Source organism: Phytophthora infestans, genomic scaffold (genome assembly GCF_000142945.1).
Source record: "Phytophthora infestans T30-4 supercont1.17 genomic scaffold, whole genome shotgun sequence".
NCBI lineage: Eukaryota > Oomycota > Peronosporomycetes > Peronosporales > Peronosporaceae > Phytophthora > Phytophthora infestans.
Window position 1 is genome coordinate 2,424,005 of NW_003303742.1, and position 21,246 is coordinate 2,445,250.

Sequence of the window (21,246 nt, forward strand, 5' to 3'; positions counted from 1 at the left end):
GTCAGTGCAACGCGGCAACTGTTGTGCATTTCAAACCAGAGCTGGTCGTCTGGGCGGGGAATTCCTTTTCGTTCGAGTTCGGCTTGCAACGTTGATAAAGTCTCTTCTAGCTTGTGTTGCGTGAAAAACTGCTCCATAAGTTGCAACGCGAAGGCTTTCAACTTGTCCAAAGGTTTTGATATCACAAACGGAGTCTCAGCTTCATCCTGAGGCTCATCTCCACTGACCCTCTCTAACGGATTCTTCCGCTGTTCGACTTCTGTTGCAGTAGATGCACTCTCATCCGCTGGCAGCCTGCCTGCCAGTGGCCGGGGCTCTGTCATCACGTCAAAAGTTGCAACTTGCAACTCGCAAAGCTGCCACAAAACTAAAATTATCCCGAAATGTGGCAAGCAAAAGTAGATCCTCACATAAACAGAGCACATTTGTTTCGATCAATAAGGTAAGCTTGTTAGCGAAAATATTCTTAATCCTATGCTCCTCACCACAAGCGAAGACACCGGGATGTACAAAACATGCTGACTGACTAGGCTGTTTTAATTGGCTTTGGCCTTGAGTTCGGAGAAAGCCTGGTTGGGGTCGTCTCCATTGGGATCCTGGAACTTGGAGCCCTTTTCCTTGGATTCCTTGATCTTTGACCAGATCTCAGTGGCACGCTTGCGGTCCGTGACAAGACCCAGAAGGGCCATGAAGTCGATCGTAAGCTTAGTAGGGTTGAACTGTGCCGTGGCGCCGAACTCGCTTGTGGCGTAGTCGTACGGGAACTTGTGGTGCCAGTTGTGCCAGCCTTCGCCAATAGCCCAGAGCGACACGAACCAGTTCTCACGCGGGGGAATGTTGTCATAGGTCTGGTAGCCATAGAAATGAGCGGCGCTGTTGACGAGCCACGTCGCGTGAAGTACAGCCACATAGCGCAGGAAACCAAGGACGAAAAGCGCGTTTTTCCAGTCCTCGCCGATGGCTTGTACGCCCACGATCGTGGGGAAGACGAAGCACATAAATAAATTGCCCCACGGGTTGAGCTTCTCCTGCATCACGACGGTCCAGTCAGCCCACAGATCGTCATAGTTGAGCTTAGTACCGGCCTCCAGCACACGCGGGTCTTTCTTGACAAGCAACCAGCCCATGTGAGCGAAGAAGAAGCCACGACCAGAGTCGTGCGGGTCCGCCACCGTGTCCGAGTATTTGTGGTGCACACGGTGGTCACGACTCCAGTGGAAAATGGTGCCCTGGTTGGCCATACAGTTGCAGAGCATGAGGAAGAAGCGCACGATGCCGTGCGCCTTGTAGCTGCGGTGCGCCCATAGACGATGAGCGCCCATTGTGATGCCCAGACCCGTCAGGTAGTAGATGAAGACGAATAATGGGAACATTTCCCATTTGCAGGAGAAGAGACGACGTAAACCTTCGAGTGCTCCGAGGTGGACCACCGACAGGTAGTAGACCATGAACCAGTTGGCCTCTTTCTTGAACTGCGATACAGACATCATGATTGCCGACGTGGATCTGGCGTTTGCCGGTGGGAATGCACGTGCGCAGTCGACTGGAAATCTCGGAATGACTGATAGCGGCCATAGACGATGGCGTTGAAGAGCTCTATAGATGAAAGCGCATTGTTTCGGCTTTTCTTTGTGTGGTGGCTGACGTACTTTGGCGAAGCACTGTTGATGTCATCGTCATCGCTATAATCTTGACTTGGAATTTGTAAGGGAAAGGTTGGCTGCAAAAAGTGACGTTTTGTTGCAAAACTCGATGATGTCAGGAGGGACATACTGAAAACAAGAGAGATCGATTTGCGGTGGAAAACCCGAGATCCATGGATACAAAAAAGTACGCTTGTGGTGCGTAGAGAGGTTGTGGCGGTGCAGTTCTGTTGGCTGAAGACCAGCCATTTTGATTTGTGTGTGTTGCACAAGATGGTTGGCTATTATTCATCTTGTTCTTTAAAGTGGTGAGCCAATCGAACGGCGCGAAAGGTGTGATACACGGTTTTATTGGCTGAAAGCGACGTGGGACCAATTCTATTTTCTTACTCACGGCACACTGGGAATGTCATCATCACGCCGCTGCCGCCTGCGTGGCGTCCAAAGATCGAGTGGAGGAAGCGCCGCTTTAATGGCCACTAGACGACCATGACGCCGCTAAGACCTCACGCGATCGTATTGCTCGAAACCTGAACCGGATAGCTGGGACGAGAGGTCCTGCTCTACGGAGGTGTCGGTTGTGAAAATGTAGATGTTAAACGAGGTGGGTTCCTGTTAAACGGCACGCACGTCTGTGGAGGTAAAGGCGACGAAGACACGCGGTGTATCTTCAGTATCAGCATGCGGCGTATTCGGTTGGCGAACTGAGCTTCATGGTGCGTCGCTCACTGGAAGATCGGATCGGCTTTGATATTAGTTTTATGACTTTTGCGCAACGGAAAATGCGGGAGTAATGAGCAAACGCAGACACAGAATCACGCACCATTACGACTACAACCCTTGCTTCATCTTCAGAGTTTCCTGTCTGCGGTGCATCAAGTGATGGCGGCGAACACTTTGCCACCTCTTGTGACTCAGCGATCGACGTCTACGCATATTGGTCTGGTACACCGGCCACGACGATCTAAAAAAAACAGTATTTTCAATTTCATGGAGTGCTGTCAGAATCATGCAACCAACAAATTTCTGAAGCGCAGCTACACCTCGCCATATTTAAGTAAGACCTGCTCGTAGCTGCCACATTTGAGTGCCTGGCATCAAAAGTGACATTCTCGTTGCTGCAGTTCCGCGTCACACAATACCAGACACAAATGTTCACTTTTAGGTGACCCACTCGATGGCGTAAGAAATCGGATGGGAAGCACACTGTTTATAAGAACAATTGAGGATAAAAGCAAAAATGCTACGACTTATCGATTGCGCGTGACCTCGCAACAATTGCTCACACGTCGCTTGAGCACAGCAACGCACTCCAACCGAATCTACTGAGCAGCATATCGGATAATGTACGAAAAAATTCTAGTGAAATGTCTACCGGTAGATGAATCTATTCTCGCAGAAATCATCTATCCCGTCTCTGTGCTTATCGAACTTCCTCCTTGTCTTCCTCCATGGCATCCATGAGTTGCCGCAGCTCTTTCCACAAAGAATCACGAGCTTCCCCTTCCACAGCTCCGTCCAGCTTGGCACTGCGTTCCTCGTTGTCTTTAGCAGACCACACTTTTGTGATGTGTGTGTCTCCCTCAGGAATGGGCAGAGCATGCTTGTCCTCCAGCCAGATAGGAGGCCCCTTTGCCACCAGGCGACGCAGCTCCGCCTTGCAGTCCGCCTCCTGAACCTTCTTCATGTACGTGTGGAATTGCGATGCCAGAAGCTGCTCCACCACGTCCGCGCAAAAGAGCGCGGGATGCCACAAACCGCTGGGCGACGTCTGGAACTCGCAGTAGTTGCCGTCCTCTTCCGTGATGTCGTCCATCGTCGCCATGCACTCCAGGCCCCCCGCGGGCTTGCCATGTGTAGTTGACATCCTTTCGAGGTTTTATCAACCAAGTTTTGAAATGCAAATTTAATTTTGAGGCAACTTTTTTTGTTGCACCTGCAAGAATTACCAGTATAATTTTCACTTTGCCTCGCTCATTTCCAAAGCAAAGGATTCGAGACAAAATCCCCTACCGTAGTCATGTTATAGTTTTTAGCTTACAGATCCTCCCAACTATCGATGAGAAAAACTTCTCTTCAATAAATAAGCACCTCGGCCGGTTCCATGTATTTTTGTGCAAACTGCAGCCCATTTCGCGTCGGTTGCGCGAAGGCAATTTGGTCCTTGGCCACATGCATTCCGTAGATTGACTTCTCGCGTACAACGTCCACCATTCTTGTTGCGATGTTTTTCCTGCGGAAAGAAGGGTGCACCCACAGCTGACAGATGCCGACAACCGCAGATCTCGAATCGATAGACGCAGTAACTGCACCTTCAGAAGCTACAGAGTTCTCGTCATCTTTGGTAACCAAGTTTGAAGCAGTCTTGTCCAAAGTAAAGGCCTCTGAAATGCGCTCCGTATTAATGCACCCAACGACCTGACGGTCCTGGATGTATACAAAGGTGGGGCGCTGCAAGAATACCTTCTCTTCGACAAAACCCAATGCGTCGTCGAGTACTTCCTTGATCTCCAGCAGCTTCTTGACGTGTGAGCTAGGGTCTTCCCCTCGGATCTCCAATATCCGTGCTTTAGTATCTGAAACCGTTTTCAGCACTCGTTCCTTCTTCCACTTAGAGAACGTGACGCCACGTTTCATCCGTTTGCAGAATTTCTGGTGCTCCTTCTCGTCCTCCTCCTCCCCAGCTGTGTACAGCAGTCCACATTTGGAACAAGTGACGAGCTTGCCAAAGCTGCGTTGACCCACGTCAATATACGACTGCGTCGAAGGGAGAGCCTTGCTCGGAGACATTAATTCCTTTACGCAAGTTGCAGCTTTCGGCTCGGGCGTGATGGTTGATCTGGTGGGTTTGCTTTGAGCTGCAGGTGAGAGCCACGTGGACATTGAGCTCCTCGACTTCTTGCAAGCAACATTGTCGTCACAGGAGCTCTTGCTGGTGCGCTTCCGTTTGGCGGTAGATGCATTGCCTTCAAGCTTCCCACGGCGCATCAAGGCGTCGTTTACGTTTGCCATCGCCTTCGGATGCCTCTGCAAAAAGATTCGCGGGAGTTTCTGACAACGGATGCAGATCAGGGATGAGGTGCAAAAATATATTTTCCAAAGTTTACCTGCGGTTATTAAATAGCTTAGCTAAATATATTTAGACAGGTATCAAAAAATAAATATTGATTACCGGTACCCTTATGTACTTCGTGAAAGATCTGTTATCAGCTTATACGTATCCTATTGAAATGCATATTTCGATAAGTGAGGTACCACCTGTAACGATTGGTGTAGGGCCCTCCTCTACCTAAGCCTTCTCGGCGACAGGCCACTTTGGAATTTGCGTCCACAAGCCCAGCCACCTTTCACCCCCCCCTACTTTCAACAATGGCTTCACTTGGAGACTACCGTGTGGCGGACATCTCGCTGGCTGACTTCGGCCGCAAGGAGATCGAGATCGCTGAGATCGAGATGCCCGGCCTCATGCAGAGCCGTAAGGAGTTCGCCTCGCAGCCGCTTAAGGGCGCTCGTGTGGCTGGCTCGCTCCACATGACCATCCAGACGGCTGTGCTCATCGAGACCCTGAAGGCTCTGGGTGGTGACATGCGCTGGTGCTCGTGCAACATTTTCTCGACGCAGGACCACGCCGCCGCTGCCATCGCTCGCGACGGCTCAGCCGCTGTGTTCGCCTGGAAGGGCGAGACCCTGGAGGAGTACTGGGAGTGCACACTTAACGCCATCACGTGGCCCACGGACGACGGCAAGGGAGACGGCCCGGACATCATCGTGGACGACGGTGGCGACATGACGCTGCTCATCCACGAGGGCTTCAAGGCCGAGAAGGCGTTCGCCGAGAATGGCGCCGTGCCCGACCCGAACTCGACGGACAACGCCGAGATGAAGTGCGTGCTCAACATCATCGCGCGTACGCTCAAGACGAACCCGAAGAAGTGGACTCAGATCGCCCAGCGCTGCAAGGGTGTGTCTGAGGAGACTACGACGGGCGTCCACCGTCTGTATCAGATGGAGAAGAACGGCACGCTGCTGTTCCCCGCTATTAACGTCAACGACTCGGTCACGAAGTCCAAGTTCGACAACCTGTACGGCTGCCGTCACTCGCTTCCCGATGGCATTATGCGTGCCACGGACGTCATGCTGGCTGGCAAGCGCATCGTGATCTGCGGCTTCGGTGACGTCGGCAAGGGCTCCGCCCAGGCTATGAAGGCTGCCGGTGCCATCGTGTACGTGACGGAGGTGGACCCCATTTGCGCTCTGCAGGCGTGCATGGAGGGCTTCCAGGTGGTGCGTCTGGAGACTGTCGTGTCGGAGGCCGACATCTTCATCACCACGACGGGAAACAAGGACATTATCATGGCCAAGGACATGCTCAAGATGAAGAACAACGCCATTGTGGGCAACATTGGCCACTTCGACAACGAAATCGACATGGCTGGCGTCACGAAGATCGCTAAGCGTCAGAACATTAAGCCTCAGGTGGACCGCTTCATCTTTGAGGACGGCCACGCTGTTATCGTCCTAGCTGAGGGCCGTCTGCTTAACTTGGGCTGTGCTACGGGCCACCCGTCGTTCGTCATGTCCAACTCGTTCACGAACCAGACGTTGGCTCAGATTGAGCTGTGGAAGGAGCGTGACTCTGGCAAGTACGCCACCGGTAAGGTGTACGTGCTGCCGAAGGAGCTGGACGAGAAGGTCGCTCGTCTGCACCTGGACAACCTGGGCGCTCAGCTGACGGTGCTGTCGGACGAGCAGGCCGAGTACATTGGCGTCAAGCCCACGGGTCCCTACAAGCCGGAGACGTACCGTTACTAAGCGGATGCTTGTTTCTGGTCGTGTGCTGAGAGCTGCTTGAGTCTCCGACAGAGATAGCGCGTTCTTTCATTGTGCTGAAAAGCGTCTTCCTGCTGCTTTCTCCACCACAATGCTCTGTCCAGCCCACATAGCTAAAGTTGCACTAAGAAATTAATGCTAAACATTTTCACCCCTAATGCAGTGCAAATTCGCTGTTATCTTAACTGTTAGTTAAATGAAGATCACGACGAGCAGGGCTATAGTCAGCAGCAAGATGATGACGTAGTAGCAGCCGAGCTTGCGGTGTGCGCTGACAACTTTACGCGCTGCCTTGGTCTGTTGCTGCACGGCAACTTCGGTGTCGCTGACCTGCACACTCACTTGTTCCAGCATGACATTCTGCGCGACCACTTCATCGTTCGTGGCCTTGGCTGTGTTGTGGAGACGCTTGACGCCCGTGAAGATCACATCCAGTTGCCGTTCCTACATTTCAACAGACGTATCAGCATTGTATGCAAACGAGCTTCTCCAATCTGAATATACCTGGTCTTCAGTAGCCTTATCCATCCGCTCCTGGAGCTTCGGCGTCGACGCCTCCTCGAATTCCCCCGTAGGCTGAGCCTCCCTTATCGCTCCATCTTCCATCATCGTAGGCGATTGCTAGTGCTTTTTCCTCTCCTTTCTTCGCCGCGTCCCATAGACCGAAATAAAGAGCAAGTAAATGTAAAAAAAGAAATACATGCATGCAAAGTCTATTTTTTTATGAAGCACCAGACAGAATAGCAACACTACTAGTTGTCGGTGGCGTTCATATATTTCTTGAGCGGGGCGACTGGTAGGGGTGTGGCCAACATGTCGTCCAAGTCTTCGCTCTCCATATTGAATGCTGTCTTCGCCTGACGGAAAAGGTGTCGTGGTCTAGGAAGCAAAACCAGCGCTGTGACTTTGCCCTTGAACAACTTGATGTTGCGTAGTGACTGGCGACTGATGCTGTCCCACACATGCACAGCCCCGCTCTCGTCTCCTGACATTAAGAAGGCCCCACTGGCGTGGATCTGCAGTGTAGTGACACTGCTTTCATGACCCTCGAACGAATCCGGCAGCAGCGCCTCGGGACCCCAAGGAGCAGCGTTGGTAGACGAAGATCCTGTCGAAGCATTAGCCACACGTGCCGTCGCTGCTGTGACGGATGTGGCAGCAGCATTCAAGTCCAGTGCGTAGATGTGTCCATTGCCACAGCCCATGAATAGCCGCTGCTCCATGGGGTCAGCAATGCACACGTTGACGTACGACGGACAGGAGACGCTGTACAGGCACTGAGGCGAATTGAGCGACCAGATCTTGCACGTACGATCCAGAGAGGAGGTGTAGATGCGGGCATTCACACCGCCTAGACCCACATGCAGCGACGTGACGGGTAGCACGTGGTCTGTGAAGCTCACCACGGGTGTGACACCTTGTTGGAAGCTCGAAGCTGCGTCTGGTTCGTCTAGCAAGTCCACGAGTCTCCATACATGCACCAAAGCGTCTTCACCTGCTGTGACTAAGTGCGAATCATCCGACGTAAGTGCCAAAGCCGACACGCGCTTGTAGTGCGCGTCGAATACCGTCACCAGCTCGCCAGTCTTGACGTCCCAGACGTAAATTTTGCCTGACTCAGCACCGGCGAAGAGGAAGTTGCCGCAACTTGAAGACGTGATTGGACCCATCTTCTCGGCCACATGACACTTCCACACGGGCATGTCCTTGCCCCAGTTCCAGAGGTTGAGCGCCAACTTGCCTTCCTGCACTACCACCAAGTGGTCCGTGCGCGGCACTGGGTGGACTCCATTGAGCGCCGAGCGACAGTTTTTGAAGCAATAGAGTTGCCCGCCAGTAGACGCATCAGCGACGAGCAGCTCGTTCCCCTGGCTCGAGCCCAGGAGCAGCACGTGGTCCGCCAGTGCAGTCGTCATTGCTTATCGTTAGCTAAATGACAAAGTCGTTGACGACCAATACCTTCACTAATTTCTATTGGTTGATAGTGGTCAGTAAATATTTTTCCAGTCATCTTATTGGATGACAATAGACTTTGATTGATTTGAGTCATTTTCGGGTGGTGAACATGGCACGCGAAGGTGGCGAAAAGCGCAAGAAGCAATGGATGAGCGGCCGTGACGGCAACCAGAAGCGCCATAAGGGCGCTCTGGGTGCTGCAGCTAACGCTAAAGGCCATGGCGCTGTCCTGGTGACGTGCGACAAAATTAAAGAACGACAGAGTGTCAGTGACGCCCTGAATATTCTGAACGAGGCGGCCGATCGCTTCTTCCCAGCGCCTGAAGAGGCGAATCAGGACACCGAGGAGGACGGAGTAGGTGAAGGAGATTCCGTGCAAAAGAAACTTCAGGAAGAGATTGCAGCGCTGCAAACGCAGGCCAAAAAGCGTCAAACTGGCAGGTTCACGGCCCTCGACACAGGCGTCAAAGGCGCCGTGTTGATCCAATTCAAGGACGACCGTCTGTCGCCCACTGCTCTTCTAAGCAAGGTGTTTGAGGAAGTGGAAAGCACCAAGGACTTTGCGTCCAGGTTCATCCAGAGGATGATTCCATTGGAGAAGGTTGGCTATTCTAGTGTGGAGGCCATCAAGGAACTTGCTGGTCCGATGATAAAGGCGCATCTGGAGGCGTTTAAGGACGAGCAGAAAGCTGCTGGAAAGGACGAGACCTTTGAGTTTGCTGTTGAGTTCAAGCGACGTAACTGCACTAACCTGATCAGCATGGACGTCATCGACACTCTTGTGGACCTGGTTGGTGAAGAGAAGACCAAGGTGAATCTCACCGCGCCCCGCTCTGTCCTGATGGTTGAAGTCTTTCGGAACACATGTGGCTTCAGCATCTTGACGGACTTTCACCGATTCAAGAAATACAATGTGCGTTCTATCATCGACCCACCAGTGCCAGGTCAACAGACTGCAAAGAAGAGCGGCAAGACTGATGATTCGAAGGAGGAACACGTGAAGGAAGAGCACGCTGTTGAGACCAAGGAGAAGACAGTGAAGGTAGAATAAGATGGATCGGTTGATTTAATCAATAGACTACGACTTTTCATTCATCAGATTTACTACAGTAATTAAGTAAGAATGTTTTTTTGGATGAAGAATCACGCCTAGTTGTATCTTCATTAAGCAGCTTTTGAAGCTACTTCAGAAAATGTAGATAAGATTTAGAAATCATCATCTTCGTCATCCAACATGTGAGATATACAGTATACACACGTATCTCGTACTGTGAAGTATACTGAGATCATCTTGAGAACGGATCAGTTTTGTTGTTTTCCATGCTCACGCTTTGGTTCAGAGAATGTAGATAAATAGAATAGATCGTCATCTCCGTTCTCTCGACGCTCAGTATACTCCACACCATCACCCCCTGTCTTAAATATCTGTAGCTCTAGCCTCCCTGTCATCGTAAACAATAGTCCAAGTCCAAGTCGAGACGTTCAATGCAAACAAAAGAGAGGGAGGAACAGCCATTCCCCCTAGCTCTTAGACTGCATTTTCGGTTTTCCAAGCGAAGACGTGACGCCTCCAGACACAACGTCCCAGTAACCTGTTCCTCCGTGCCCTGTAGCGCCACGTCCCAATCAACCACGACCGACCCTAACTCGCCACTCATCCAGAAGAAGGAAAAGAAGGAATAACACTCCATTTTCTTCCATCCTCGGCCTATACCGAGCCCTGGCGATCACTGGAAGAGCAACCCGCAAGATAGAGAAACTCTCCGTCGACTAGTGTCCATGGCGCTTAACTTATTCCTCCTGTATCATTGGTTACAATTCGGTAAGCAACACGATGACAAAGTTCATTTATGTACGAAGTTCGAACCTTGTTCTTGTTCTTGCGGTTGCGGTGCTTCTTGTCGAACTTCTTGGCCCAGTGCTGGTTGCGCAGGAACTTAGGGTCCAGCTGTATGAAGAAAAACTATAGGTCAGTGTTTCTGTAAAGCATAGTGGAATGAAGTGGGGAAACGACATACGCCGCGCGTGGAGTGGAAGCGGTGGTTCTTCGGCTTCTTGATACCGTTGCGGTGGGCCTTCACCGTGTTGTTACGGGCGGTGTGGTTTTTCTGCTTGACCATTTTGACGTCGGATTGGCTTGGTTTTCCTACTGTGGCGGCGTTTTCGACTCGCTGGGGTCTGGCAAAGGAGGGCTACAAACGCTAGCCACCAGTCGATTCGACGGAATGTGCACCACACGCACTGGTGTAGACCACATATGTGGTAGGTTCTGCTTAAGTTCGGTTTGCTTAGAAATTAGTTGATTTTAGAAACTGCTTCCCGATGGTGGCTTATTTTTGGAAAAACCTCAAATTGAAGCCCTGCGAGATAATCGTGTGCTGTACATTGCGATCACTTGGTGTTTGTATGTGCTGTTTTCGTCGTTTCAGTAAAAAGGGGGGAGCCAAAGTCGAAATCCCACGTGCACGACTGAACCGCCGCATTTGCAAGCTTTTAGCTCAGATTGACCGAGATCGAGATGTCAGACCCGTTCGGAGACAGCAACCCCGTGGAGGACGACGTGCCCCAGGAGATTTCGGACTTTGCACCGCCTGCTGGCAACAGTGGAGAGTAAGAAATGAAGTTATTACTAGAGTATCTTATCGACGTTTGTTAATCCGCATTTTCATTCTTTATCTGCAGTTTCTACGCGGTGGAGCCCACCGATGCCGACACGAATGGAGCGTACGAAGAGCACACGGAGCAGAGCTTTGACCAGACCATGGAGGAGAGCTACCAGCCCATGGACTTTGCCCCTGCACCCGTTGACACACCTGCCGACTTCCAGGCTGAGATCCCTCCTGCTCCAATGGAGATCTCTGCCCAGATCCCCGTCGTTGAAGAGGACAACGAGCTCACGTATGTTGGCTGTGAACTGGGAACTATAACACAGAGACTGACTGTAGTGTATTTTATTGTTGACAGCAAATTTATGCTTGAGTACGACGAGAAGATCGCGCTGAAGGCTCAGGAGCAGGAGAAGGTGGCAATTGAATGCAAGGTTAAGGCCGAAGAGAACATGGCCCAGTTTTTGGCCGAACGCCAGCGCATCAAGGAGTCCAAGATGCAGTCCAACCGCGTGTTCGAGCAGGCCACACTGGAGAAGATGGTGGCCGATCTGAAGAACGAGAACCCGTGGGAGCGCGTGGTGACGCTGGTGGATCTCGAAACCAGTCGCAAGAAGAAACTGGACGCGCTCAACAGCAACAAGAAAGACCCCAAGAAGCAGGACCCCAAGCCGGTCGCTGTGCCTGCCAAGAAGACACCCGAGGACGAGGAGGACGTCTCTAGAATGCGACAGCTGTTCGTGCAACTTAAGGCTTCGCCACTTGAGCAGACGCGTGCTGATGCCGTGGCTGCTAATTAGACGATCCGCCAGAGCATGACAGAGATCAATTTATTGTCTCCAATATCCGACGGTGAGCAGTGGACAGGAAAAAAAAGCTGGAGCGGGGTGCACACGCGAGCGCTCCTTTGATTTTCTGAAAATACTTTTTTTTACGAATCTATGACACGTGTTTGCTTTGGATTTTGAAGACACGGATAATTTCAGAAGACAAAGATATCTTCTATGAGGTGCAACAACGCTATTTCTACTGTAATTGTCTAAAAAAAGCACTTTTGTTGGAGTATGTGAGCTCGCAATTGTTGCACACCGGCCACGGAGGAGTGAGGCACGGCGTGAAAGCAGGCGAGCTGAGTTGGTTTAGCACCAAAAAAAGAACAGCTCGGACGGAGAACTGAGTGAACTTCTGTGAGGTGCGTCGAGGCAGAAACTTCATACTACGTAAAAAGAGATAAGGAAAGGTGCTCTGCTGCTCAAAATGGAAAATGGAGTTGGCAAATTGACTGTGCCGCGCGTCAGCCAGTCAGTTGCCCACTAGATCTTATCTTAAACTAAGTACGCCTTACAAACTTTAAGCTGTTTGATTTTCAATGTGGACCACATCTAGCTGAAGCTGAAGTTGGAAATCTGTGACGTGCGAATAACTTTTCGTTATTTCTACTTGGTTTAGATACCTGGCAAAAGTGTCTTAGTACGTGGATCCAATGTCTCCGACGCGAATGTTCATGAACTTGACGGTGGCATCCGGATGCTGCGCCTCTACTTCAGCAGGACGACCACCCGACGTCGGGCACGAGCCGCGCTTTACGCCAGGCTTGGAGGCATCAGCTTCAGCGGGGTAGCTGCTGTCGAGCCAGAGGCAGTACGCGGCATGGTCCGACCACAGACTCATGGCGAGCGTCATGCCGTTCGCCATTTGCTTTCCCATACGTACAAGTCCACCCTTCGCAGCGTGGTCGTCCTGATCACCAAACACCTTCTTGGACGTCTCGCACATGGAGTCCGTGATGGAGTTGACATCATTCAAGCCAGACCACACGCTGTTGGGCATCGACTCCACACGGTCGTCCTGCTTGAACAAGCGCCGGATCTCCACCAGGTCTCCGGTTGCAGTGTTATCGCTGGTGATAAACTGCGTGACGATCGTGAACTTGCGAGTGGCGTCAATGGTGAACTGCGAGCCAGGGCCATAGAAGGTCTCGTTACCCATACGGAACGGATTAAAGTCGCAGCCGTCCTTGTCACACACACCCTTGTAGCGGTTGCCATCGCCACTGCCACACTCCTCAGGACTCGAGCAGCGCGACTGTCCCTCTGAAGTGCACGGGTGCGAGGTGAAGGCGTTGCTCATGCTGTTAGCCTCCCAGATGTCGAGCTCTGCACAACAGGCGCCGTACTTGCCACCACCCGAATTCTGGCTTGTGGCACCCCATTCCAGTGTGTTGGCCTCGCCGTTGATGAACTTGATGTCGTGCGGACACTGGGCGTCACAGTAGCCCGTACCGTAGCCAGCTCCAGCCTTGTTAGTCGGGAAGCGTCCGCTGCCTCCATCGGCGTCCATCTGGACGAAGTAGAGCGCGCCGTTGAGGCCACACGGGAGCTTAGAAACGTCGACGTCGAGAGTGAACTCTTGGTTCAGCAACTTGAACTGCTTGTACTCGGAGCCTGCAGCGTCAAGCAGATACACGCGAGAGCCAACGTTCGCGCCGTACGCTGTCTGAGTGACCAGCTTGAGCTGCAACTCATTGGCCGACGTGGTGATACCGTACGTGCCTTGGTAGTCTGCACCTTCGAGAGCGCAGTTCTTGGCACACGACTCGGGCGTAGAGCACAGCGTAGTGTCCCACTGGTTGCCGCTATAGCAGTTCTTGTAGTCGCCCACTTGGTGCAGCCAGCGCCAGTTGGCATCCAGCACAACCGAAGTAGACTCAGTGACACAGCCACCGGACTTGGAGCATTGCTGGGACGTCAAAGGAGGGTGCACTTCCTTTGTGTTTGTTCCAGTTTGTTGGGCCGGAATAAGCGACGACGACAGCGCCAAAGCTGCGGCCATGAGTGTAAGAGCGGTAGTCGATGGCTTCATGGTTCGTTGGGTCTACGGGTGCTTGCAAATTGAAAAGTGAGAGTGATGCCAACGGAGAAAGAAATGCTGCCCAGCGACGATCGTAGGTGGTCGAAGCTCGCAATGTGGCGTACTCAGATCGGACTGACGTCGGTGGTCGTCTTGGCGCACGCTACCTTCATTGAGGACTGGCGATGATTCATACTCAGCATAATTGGCTAAATGAACGCCATGTAGCTGGGGCCCTTATCGAGCAAGTATCTAAAAGCTTCGTATCCACCCTACGCCGTCTGGGTGGTAGTCGACCGATGTAGATGGTACGGCTGCGGTGATACCACAGCTTGGCCCTGCTTGCAAGGAAACCTGGAAAGGTCGTGCGACGAAGGCGTCTGAGAACAAGCTCAGTGTCCTGTGATTCAGTATCGTCGATACCGTATCGAAGATAGGGTCGTCAGCATATTGTAAGTTACGTTTGTGATTCTCAGGTGGTCAACCTCGATAAACTGCGTGCTACGGTCGCTTGTCCAACGCAAATTGCGTGCCGCGCTGATGCAAGCGCGCTAACACAATAGCACCGGGGCGACCGATCGGTCCAAAGAACAGCCCAAACAATGAAATCTTGCTACTTGATGCCAACTGGCACTGCTCCGGAACGGGCGCGGATTATGCTTCGGACTAAATTCGCAGCTCGTTTATCCCACATTTTGTCAAAGTCGGTAGAAATATCGGTATCCACGCTTTTTTTAGTGAAGTCAAGATGAAGCCATTGATACAAACATCAAGTATAGCGATTGTCAAGGACCGGTTTTTGACCGATATTACACAGTATTTTTTAAACCAAAAAGACTTTACTCTCTATCGTGATGCTGATACTGTATAGCGTTTGACCAATCAGGACAAGATTTGTCCTAAAGCCAACTGCTCTTTAAAAATAGTGTAGGGTCAGGTGTAGATAATGGATCTGGTTTTTGGTTTGCGTATATCCCAAAACTACGACTAGGGCTGTATTTTGTCCGGCAAAAGTAAAGCAGAAAATCAGAAATGTCAATTGACGCTGCCTCAACAATAAAACTATCTGGCTATGTAAATCACTTTGTCAAATGTATGACATAGATAACAAGTGTGGCTTTAGAGAATACTAGAGCACTTAGCTGGAGCTGGGGCTGCAGACATTCTGTAAAATTATATGAGATTTATCAACATATATTTGCTATAGGAGCCTACTCCAAACTTTTTCACTTCTTTGCCTATCTAGCAGCTTTTAATTTCTGAGCAAGGCGTTTCTTCTTGTCCCATTTACCTTCAGCTGCTTTGCTTGCTTGAACTGTTGCTTCCGGAGACGATAGTTTTACCAGGAAGTTACTTTTTTTCCTTTCCGTAGTTTGCTCTATTCCACTCCCGCCCTTCCATACCTAAATTTATCCGACCTCCGACCTTATAGGACCTGTACCAAACCAAAGGATGAATATCATCACTTATCCGACCTTACTTAAGTTTTGTATGCTCCTGAACAGCCTATTACGGAATTTGAAATTATTGTAGCAATGGAAATACAGTGTTACGTGTATTTCCACTAATAAAATTGCGTAGGGGTAGGGTCATTTAAACCAGGTATCGGGTCGGAAGGATACGAAAAAATATGTGTATGCCTATTCAAAAACTAAGTGGCGGACGTACCACTTGCATGTTTGCAATACATCCGACAGGATGGGACTGGACGAGCTTAAGCCTGGAAACACAAAACGAGCTAAGGCAACCGCCATCGCAACGTTCAAGGCTTTTGTAAAGAGTGAGTCTGTAGACTTTGAGTATGTCAGGAGCTTCACTGCGAAAGATGATAGTGGAAAATCATTTGTGTCTATATTGGATATGTTTGGCATGTATCTTGCCTTTAACGAAGGCAAGAAGGGTAAACAGCTTGCCCGCAACACTACCATGCAGTAATATAGACAGACTAAGATGTGGCTGTTCGAGCTCTTCCCCACGCAGCGGCACATTGTCGAGGCAAAGTTGCTAAGTATGGGGAAGTCGCTGGAGAACTTTTGTATAAAAGAGACGGCAAGGTAGTGGGCAAGGTAGTGAGCAAGGCGCCACCATGCACGAAGGCAGGTTTGCGAAAAATGGTGCTACACTTGTATCAGAATGCGACTACCTCAAGCGACTATAAAGATGCAGCGCTACTATGTATGCTGTGGTACCTGTTTGGACGCGCTTCCGATTTCTCCCTCGTCCAGAAGCAGAACCTCACCATTGACGCCGCAGACATCCCGTTCGTGCGCTTCATTCGGCTCAAGACTTCTGAGGAGCAAGGCTTGTCGCTGTTTCCCGACGAAGACTTCATCACATGCCCGGTGTACGCTATGGCTCTGGTACTCTTGGTGCAATACGCTCCGTGCGTCGACTTGCTCGATAATCTGCCGTCGCTTCCTGTCGAAGCCTCTGTCTCCTTGTCCCCCGCGACGCCGCTCCTGGAGGTACTCGACCATCCTGACGACTACGCTGCACTTGGCGCTGTGGCTGCTGCGGCGGGCGGAGCAGTCGTGACTGGGAAGACGCCCACCATTTACTCCCATGTCAACAGAGTTCTTGACCGAATCGCTGTCGCCGCTGGTATCGAGGTCGCCCTCTCTTCTCATTCGTTTTGCCAAGGCGGAGCGCAGCACGTCAACGGTTGTGACGGCCTCACGCATCGCTGGATTTTCGACCGTGGTGCCTGGAACATGAGTACAGCAAACAAGGGGTTTAACCACATCTTCAACACAAGCCACGAGGATCACAAGGTAAGCAGGGCCCTCAGCGGATACAGCACAGAAGCGAAGGTACCTTTGAAGGACTTGAAGTCTTTTGATGCACACACACAGAAAAAACCGCAGCCGCTCAGCAGTATCTCTTCGCGACGTACCTGAAGCTAGAACGAGCCCAATATAACGTGAGCCACCATGTTCTGGACGCTCTAACAGGTTACCTGTTGCTGCATTATCCCCGGCTAATCATCTTAATCCTGATGTACCAGCTGTAAAACGCATCGAAGCAAGCGTAGTTCTGGCAGGGTCATCACGCGCAGACTTATTGGTTTGGTCGTCCCACCTGGCTGCTCAGAATATTGCTACGAAAACACGTCTGCCAGAAGACAAGGAAGACATAAATCCCACATCGAACCGGCGACCAAGACAAGAATGTGATATCATTGAACACCAGCGCCGTATCATTGACCAGTTCGTTCTGCACGTTAAGAGGCAGGATGAGCGCATGGATCTTCTAGAAGCGAAGGTAGGTGCTGTGCAGCAACGTTTAAGCATCAAACGTCAGCATGATCCTGAACCCGACCCAGCCAAGCCAACCAAGCGTCGACGGACTTCTGTGACCTACCTGCACGCGACATGATACGTTTGGTACGCTCAAGAACCCCGTTCTCTTACCGCTGCATCCAAACAACAACGATCAAGCGCGAGGCAGCTCGTCGGATACCTGAAATTGTTTCTTGGGGACGGCTTCTCCCCTAATCCAAGCGCATGCGACTATCGTAAGCAAGTTTTGGCGAGAGAAAGGCAGGCTGAGACGGCGGTAATTACCTTCCTTCGTCAGCGCAATATCATGTCACGTGGGTCCACTGCTGTTCGAAAGAACCTTCATGGCGTCCACGCTACTGGAGAATTAAACGACATGATCACGCGCTACCAGCGTCTGGTTAATGCTGGCGCTGTTTAAGATCCAGATAGACAGGACCCCCTTCAACCAGTAGCTGCAACATCGTGAGACACAAGCATTAGTTACCGTAACAAATGTAGAGAATTTCGTACACGTTTGTACTGCGAAAATGCGCACCCTGTTTCAGCACCACAACCACCCTGATAAAACCGTAGTGGCCGTACTGGTTTGCTAGCCCAGTGGTGTCGTGTAGCCCGTACAACCCATACAAAGGGTGTCGAGTAACCTGGGTACACGCCACGAAATCCTCACGTGGTGTCGTGTAGCCCGTACAACCCTGTCGTGTAACCCGTCCACACCATTCAAGTTGCGATTTACACAGTTCAAAACGGGCAGATGAACTATGCACGTCCGTTTTCCGACTTGCAGAAAGTGGAGGCCCTAGCGCACATGGACGTACAAGGCTGGAGTACTTCGGAAGCGTCGCGTCAGCTGAATATAACCCGAACAACCTTGCTCGGGTGGGTCGCAAAACAAGACCAGCTTTATTCTCGAATTGACAGCGGCATTGCGGTCAATCCCGGCCCCACACCCAAAACTTGTGAATTTGAAAAGGAAATTGTTAACATGATCAAGTTGTTCAGTGATTGTGACTCTAAATTGACTCGTAGTGTTATTCTTCAAGACTGTGACCAAAGAATTTCTGAGTTCAAGAGATTGTCGTATGGGCTCAACGGCAGTGGCTGTCTTGGGTTTTGAGGCGCCACAACCTTGTGGGTCACGTTGCTCTTCATAATTTTCGGCAGACACCACCTGAGACGAAGAACAGTGAGTTCCAAAGAGTGGAGAAAATTGTGGACGAACCAGCATTCCCTGGTGTGATTAATTGTGATTTGCCAATCGTGGATTTTGGTGGTGACAAGCCGTCAATAGACATTTCCGAGTCACCGCTTGAAATGCCAGCCGAACTGTTGGAAAATCCCGTTGCGCAGTCTGACCCGGCGACTGCTCCATCTGACATTGTTTCACTACTTAATAACGATGACGAAGTAGATGATAGCGCATAATTTGTTGTGACGTCTCAAGTCGTGCGCAAGACACAGACTACATTTTTTTGCACCAGGCAGAAACCAAATGCGCCTCGTCGTTCAGGAAAAGAATATTGAGACGTTGGACTCTGAAAGGTGGCTTAATGACGTGGTTATTACATACTACATTAGGGAGCACATTCCTGCGTACGGAAGAATTTATGTTTTGGACGCGAATGTATTTGGAAATAAATTTTCTGCGCTTAAGAATATGGGTCGGAATATGTCGGAGGCTCACCCATCCATTTGTGGGATCACCGCTTCGTTTCCTTACGATAAATATGACCAGCTCATCATCCCAATTTTTATGGGATCACACTGGACGTTTGCAGTCGCTCAAAATCCAGTTCTCGCTGTCGAACATCTAAAGCGTTGCATGGTTCACGCTGACTCATACGGTATTACAAAGGTTAAAACTGTACAAAAGATTTTGTGCGGCTACTTCGATGAAGAAATGAAGCTGACATATCCTGAGAGGAAGCCGACTGAATTTAGCGTCCGTGGCGTTAACACAAATCTGATGAAAAAAACTCCGACGACTGTGGTGTCTTCGCAATCTACTTCATGAAACGAGTAGCAGATGAGTTTATGAAAGGGAATGAGCTTCGACTTTGTGATGTGGAGAAGATCTGCACGATTCCAATATCGGCTCGCTTCAGCGCATCGTCGTTTAGAAAAAAAATCAAAACGTTGCTGCCTGAAGGTAGCAAGACAGTATACACGGCAAACGTTTGAGTCTAAATCAATTCAATTCAAAAAGTGAGTGAGTTAAACTTGTGGAGCAGGTTGATGAAAGCGTGTGCGCATCAAACAGCCAGCTCTCGCACTCGAGGGATCAGCAGAGGCCTGGCGCCGGCGCTTTGGATTGGCGGGGCCCAGGAGAGCATGATGTGACGACACCCTAACAGGCAGCCTGCCGGCCGCCCTGCCGGGCAAGCCTCAAGCTGATCCACGCCGCTAGCCGCATGCTACCGCTCCTCTTCACCCGCCTGCTGACACTTCTCACCTCTAGTCTACTGGCGCTCGCGTCCAGCCGCTCTCCACCACCCCCACGCCGCCACGCCACCACGCCGCCTCGCCGACACCTCTGCTCGCTTGTGTGAAAATGAAGTGTGTGACCGAGTGTGGCCCACAGCACCTAATGTATGGCCCACAACACAAGGTATAAATTAATATATTTGTTTTAACAGCTCAAATGATATGATGTTCCCTAGTTTTGGTACAGGTCGGAGCCGGTCGAAGGTCGAATAAATCCAGGTATGGTACATGATTTGTATTTCTCTCTCAAAAACGATAAATAAATAATTACACTATTTGCTGTGGGCTACATTAAGAATTCACTTAACGAGGGGTGGCGAGTGGCAAAGGGTAAGCGAGGAGGCGTCAGGGAAGGGCAGCGTGGGAGGACGACGGGGACGAGGAGGACGAGGGTGGGGAAGCCGGGATGAGGTCGAGGGTGAGGAAGCCGGGAATGGGGGACAAGGGTGGGAAGCCGGGAGGAAGGAAAGCTGAAGAGAGGAGTGCAGCGTGCAGCATGCGAGGAGGACTGCGAGGGGGCCTGGAGCGAGAGGCAACCATTACGCTGAGCGGATGACGAGCGACCAGCTGCAAGTGCGCAGCGGAGGCAAGAACAAAATTACCACTGTTGTGATAACCGCCCTGTGGTACTTGAGTGTGACGGGCTGCAGGCAGACAGCATGGGAACTCGGGCATAATTCCAGCTGAAGGCAGCGGCAGGAGGTAGCGATCTGAAGGGCGCGCTTGTAGACAGAGTGGATGGGTGGGCTGCGAGCTAGTTGACTTTGGAGGCAGCGAACTGTCGTCGACACTCACAGCCACGATGAGTGACGAGGCTGTCAGTGGGGATATGGCGAGCGTGGTGTGGCGAAATGTCAAGATCCAAGGCTATCGTGTCTGTCGGACCGCAGCTGCTAGCGAGTATTAAACAATGCAATACATGTACATTTAATTGACGTATGCTTTCACCCTCTCCTATTATTATTGGATCCCCTTGCAAAATGTTGGGCTGCAAGTTTAAAAAAGCGAGCTCACAGCGACAGCCTGGTAGCTATTTTAGCGCTTTAGTAGCATTCAGGAAGCGCTATTCGAGGCCATTGTACTGCAATGATTGCACTGGTCGTATAGAATGATAATATGCGTGTGATATGCCCACATCCTGAATTTGTAAGGGGGTATACATATTTCCTCCGCTCCTCCGACCAGATACGTCAAACGTGGGGCTTAGAGACCAACCTACCTCTTCACGTTTTGATTGGCCAAGACGGACACATTACTTGGATCGGGATCCAGAGGCGATTTAGTGGCGTAGGTAAACGAGTCGATCCGAACCTTTTCAGTTATTAAAGCTTCTCCAAAAATGGCCCCCCACCATTCGATTAAAGGATTTCTTTTTATTCCCCCAACTTGAAAGCACCGGTGCGGTTGTGTTTGGGTGGAAAGAAAACCCAAATCTTAGAGCAGTGCCGAGCGCTTGGAGGAATGTAGGACACGTCGCGTCCATGATCCACATGCACGGGTGTTTCTCGGTTGTCGACTTGAAACCAGAATTCAGCTCGAAAATATAACCTTGGCTTGATGGAATATAAAGTTTAGAGTAATATCCTGGTAGGTCGA

General features: G+C 50.9%; 10 protein-coding genes across 10 annotated transcripts; 3 read left to right on the forward strand and 7 right to left on the reverse strand.

The window, feature by feature from the left end:
• Positions 1 to 424: 424 nt before the first annotated feature.
• On the reverse strand, positions 425 to 1,547 carry PITG_10195 (acyl-CoA desaturase; the record flags this gene model as incomplete). Its single annotated transcript, XM_002902672.1, has 1 exon — positions 425 to 1,547. The coding sequence occupies one exon, from the start codon at positions 1,488 to 1,490 to the stop codon at positions 537 to 539; it is 954 nt and encodes a 317-aa protein (XP_002902718.1).
• A 1,519-nt stretch (positions 1,548 to 3,066) lies between these two features.
• Positions 3,067 to 3,510, reverse strand: PITG_10196 (uncharacterized protein; the record flags this gene model as incomplete). The annotated part of the gene is made up of 1 exon (XM_002902673.1): positions 3,067 to 3,510. One exon carries the CDS (start codon positions 3,508 to 3,510, stop codon positions 3,067 to 3,069), a length of 444 nt encoding a protein of 147 aa, XP_002902719.1.
• A 209-nt stretch (positions 3,511 to 3,719) lies between these two features.
• Positions 3,720 to 4,655, reverse strand: PITG_10197 (N-acetyltransferase, putative; the record flags this gene model as incomplete). Its single annotated transcript, XM_002902674.1, has 1 exon — positions 3,720 to 4,655. The coding sequence occupies one exon, from the start codon at positions 4,653 to 4,655 to the stop codon at positions 3,720 to 3,722; it is 936 nt and encodes a 311-aa protein (XP_002902720.1).
• A 357-nt stretch (positions 4,656 to 5,012) lies between these two features.
• Positions 5,013 to 6,455, forward strand: PITG_10198 (adenosylhomocysteinase; the record flags this gene model as incomplete). Its single annotated transcript, XM_002902675.1, has 1 exon — positions 5,013 to 6,455. The coding sequence occupies one exon, from the start codon at positions 5,013 to 5,015 to the stop codon at positions 6,453 to 6,455; it is 1,443 nt and encodes a 480-aa protein (XP_002902721.1).
• A 210-nt stretch (positions 6,456 to 6,665) lies between these two features.
• On the reverse strand, positions 6,666 to 7,082 carry PITG_10199 (uncharacterized protein; the record flags this gene model as incomplete). The annotated part of the gene is made up of 2 exons (XM_002902676.1): positions 6,666 to 6,917; positions 6,978 to 7,082. 2 exons carry the CDS (start codon positions 7,080 to 7,082, stop codon positions 6,666 to 6,668), a joined length of 357 nt encoding a protein of 118 aa, XP_002902722.1.
• Positions 7,083 to 7,225: 143 nt separating this feature from the next.
• Positions 7,226 to 8,389, reverse strand: PITG_10200 (WD domain-containing protein, putative; the record flags this gene model as incomplete). The annotated part of the gene is made up of 1 exon (XM_002902677.1): positions 7,226 to 8,389. One exon carries the CDS (start codon positions 8,387 to 8,389, stop codon positions 7,226 to 7,228), a length of 1,164 nt encoding a protein of 387 aa, XP_002902723.1.
• Positions 8,390 to 8,538: 149 nt separating this feature from the next.
• On the forward strand, positions 8,539 to 9,480 carry PITG_10201 (uncharacterized protein; the record flags this gene model as incomplete). The annotated part of the gene is made up of 1 exon (XM_002902678.1): positions 8,539 to 9,480. One exon carries the CDS (start codon positions 8,539 to 8,541, stop codon positions 9,478 to 9,480), a length of 942 nt encoding a protein of 313 aa, XP_002902724.1.
• A 427-nt stretch (positions 9,481 to 9,907) lies between these two features.
• Positions 9,908 to 10,605, reverse strand: PITG_10202 (uncharacterized protein; the record flags this gene model as incomplete). Its single annotated transcript, XM_002902679.1, has 3 exons — positions 9,908 to 10,229; positions 10,297 to 10,377; positions 10,448 to 10,605. The coding sequence occupies 3 exons, from the start codon at positions 10,547 to 10,549 to the stop codon at positions 10,221 to 10,223; spliced, it is 192 nt and encodes a 63-aa protein (XP_002902725.1).
• A 268-nt stretch (positions 10,606 to 10,873) lies between these two features.
• On the forward strand, positions 10,874 to 11,977 carry PITG_10203 (uncharacterized protein; the record flags this gene model as incomplete). The annotated part of the gene is made up of 3 exons (XM_002902680.1): positions 10,874 to 11,039; positions 11,112 to 11,327; positions 11,394 to 11,977. 3 exons carry the CDS (start codon positions 10,948 to 10,950, stop codon positions 11,833 to 11,835), a joined length of 750 nt encoding a protein of 249 aa, XP_002902726.1.
• A 525-nt stretch (positions 11,978 to 12,502) lies between these two features.
• On the reverse strand, positions 12,503 to 13,897 carry PITG_10204 (exoglucanase 1, putative; the record flags this gene model as incomplete). Its single annotated transcript, XM_002902681.1, has 1 exon — positions 12,503 to 13,897. One exon carries the CDS (start codon positions 13,895 to 13,897, stop codon positions 12,503 to 12,505), a length of 1,395 nt encoding a protein of 464 aa, XP_002902727.1.
• Positions 13,898 to 21,246: the final 7,349 nt, after the last annotated feature.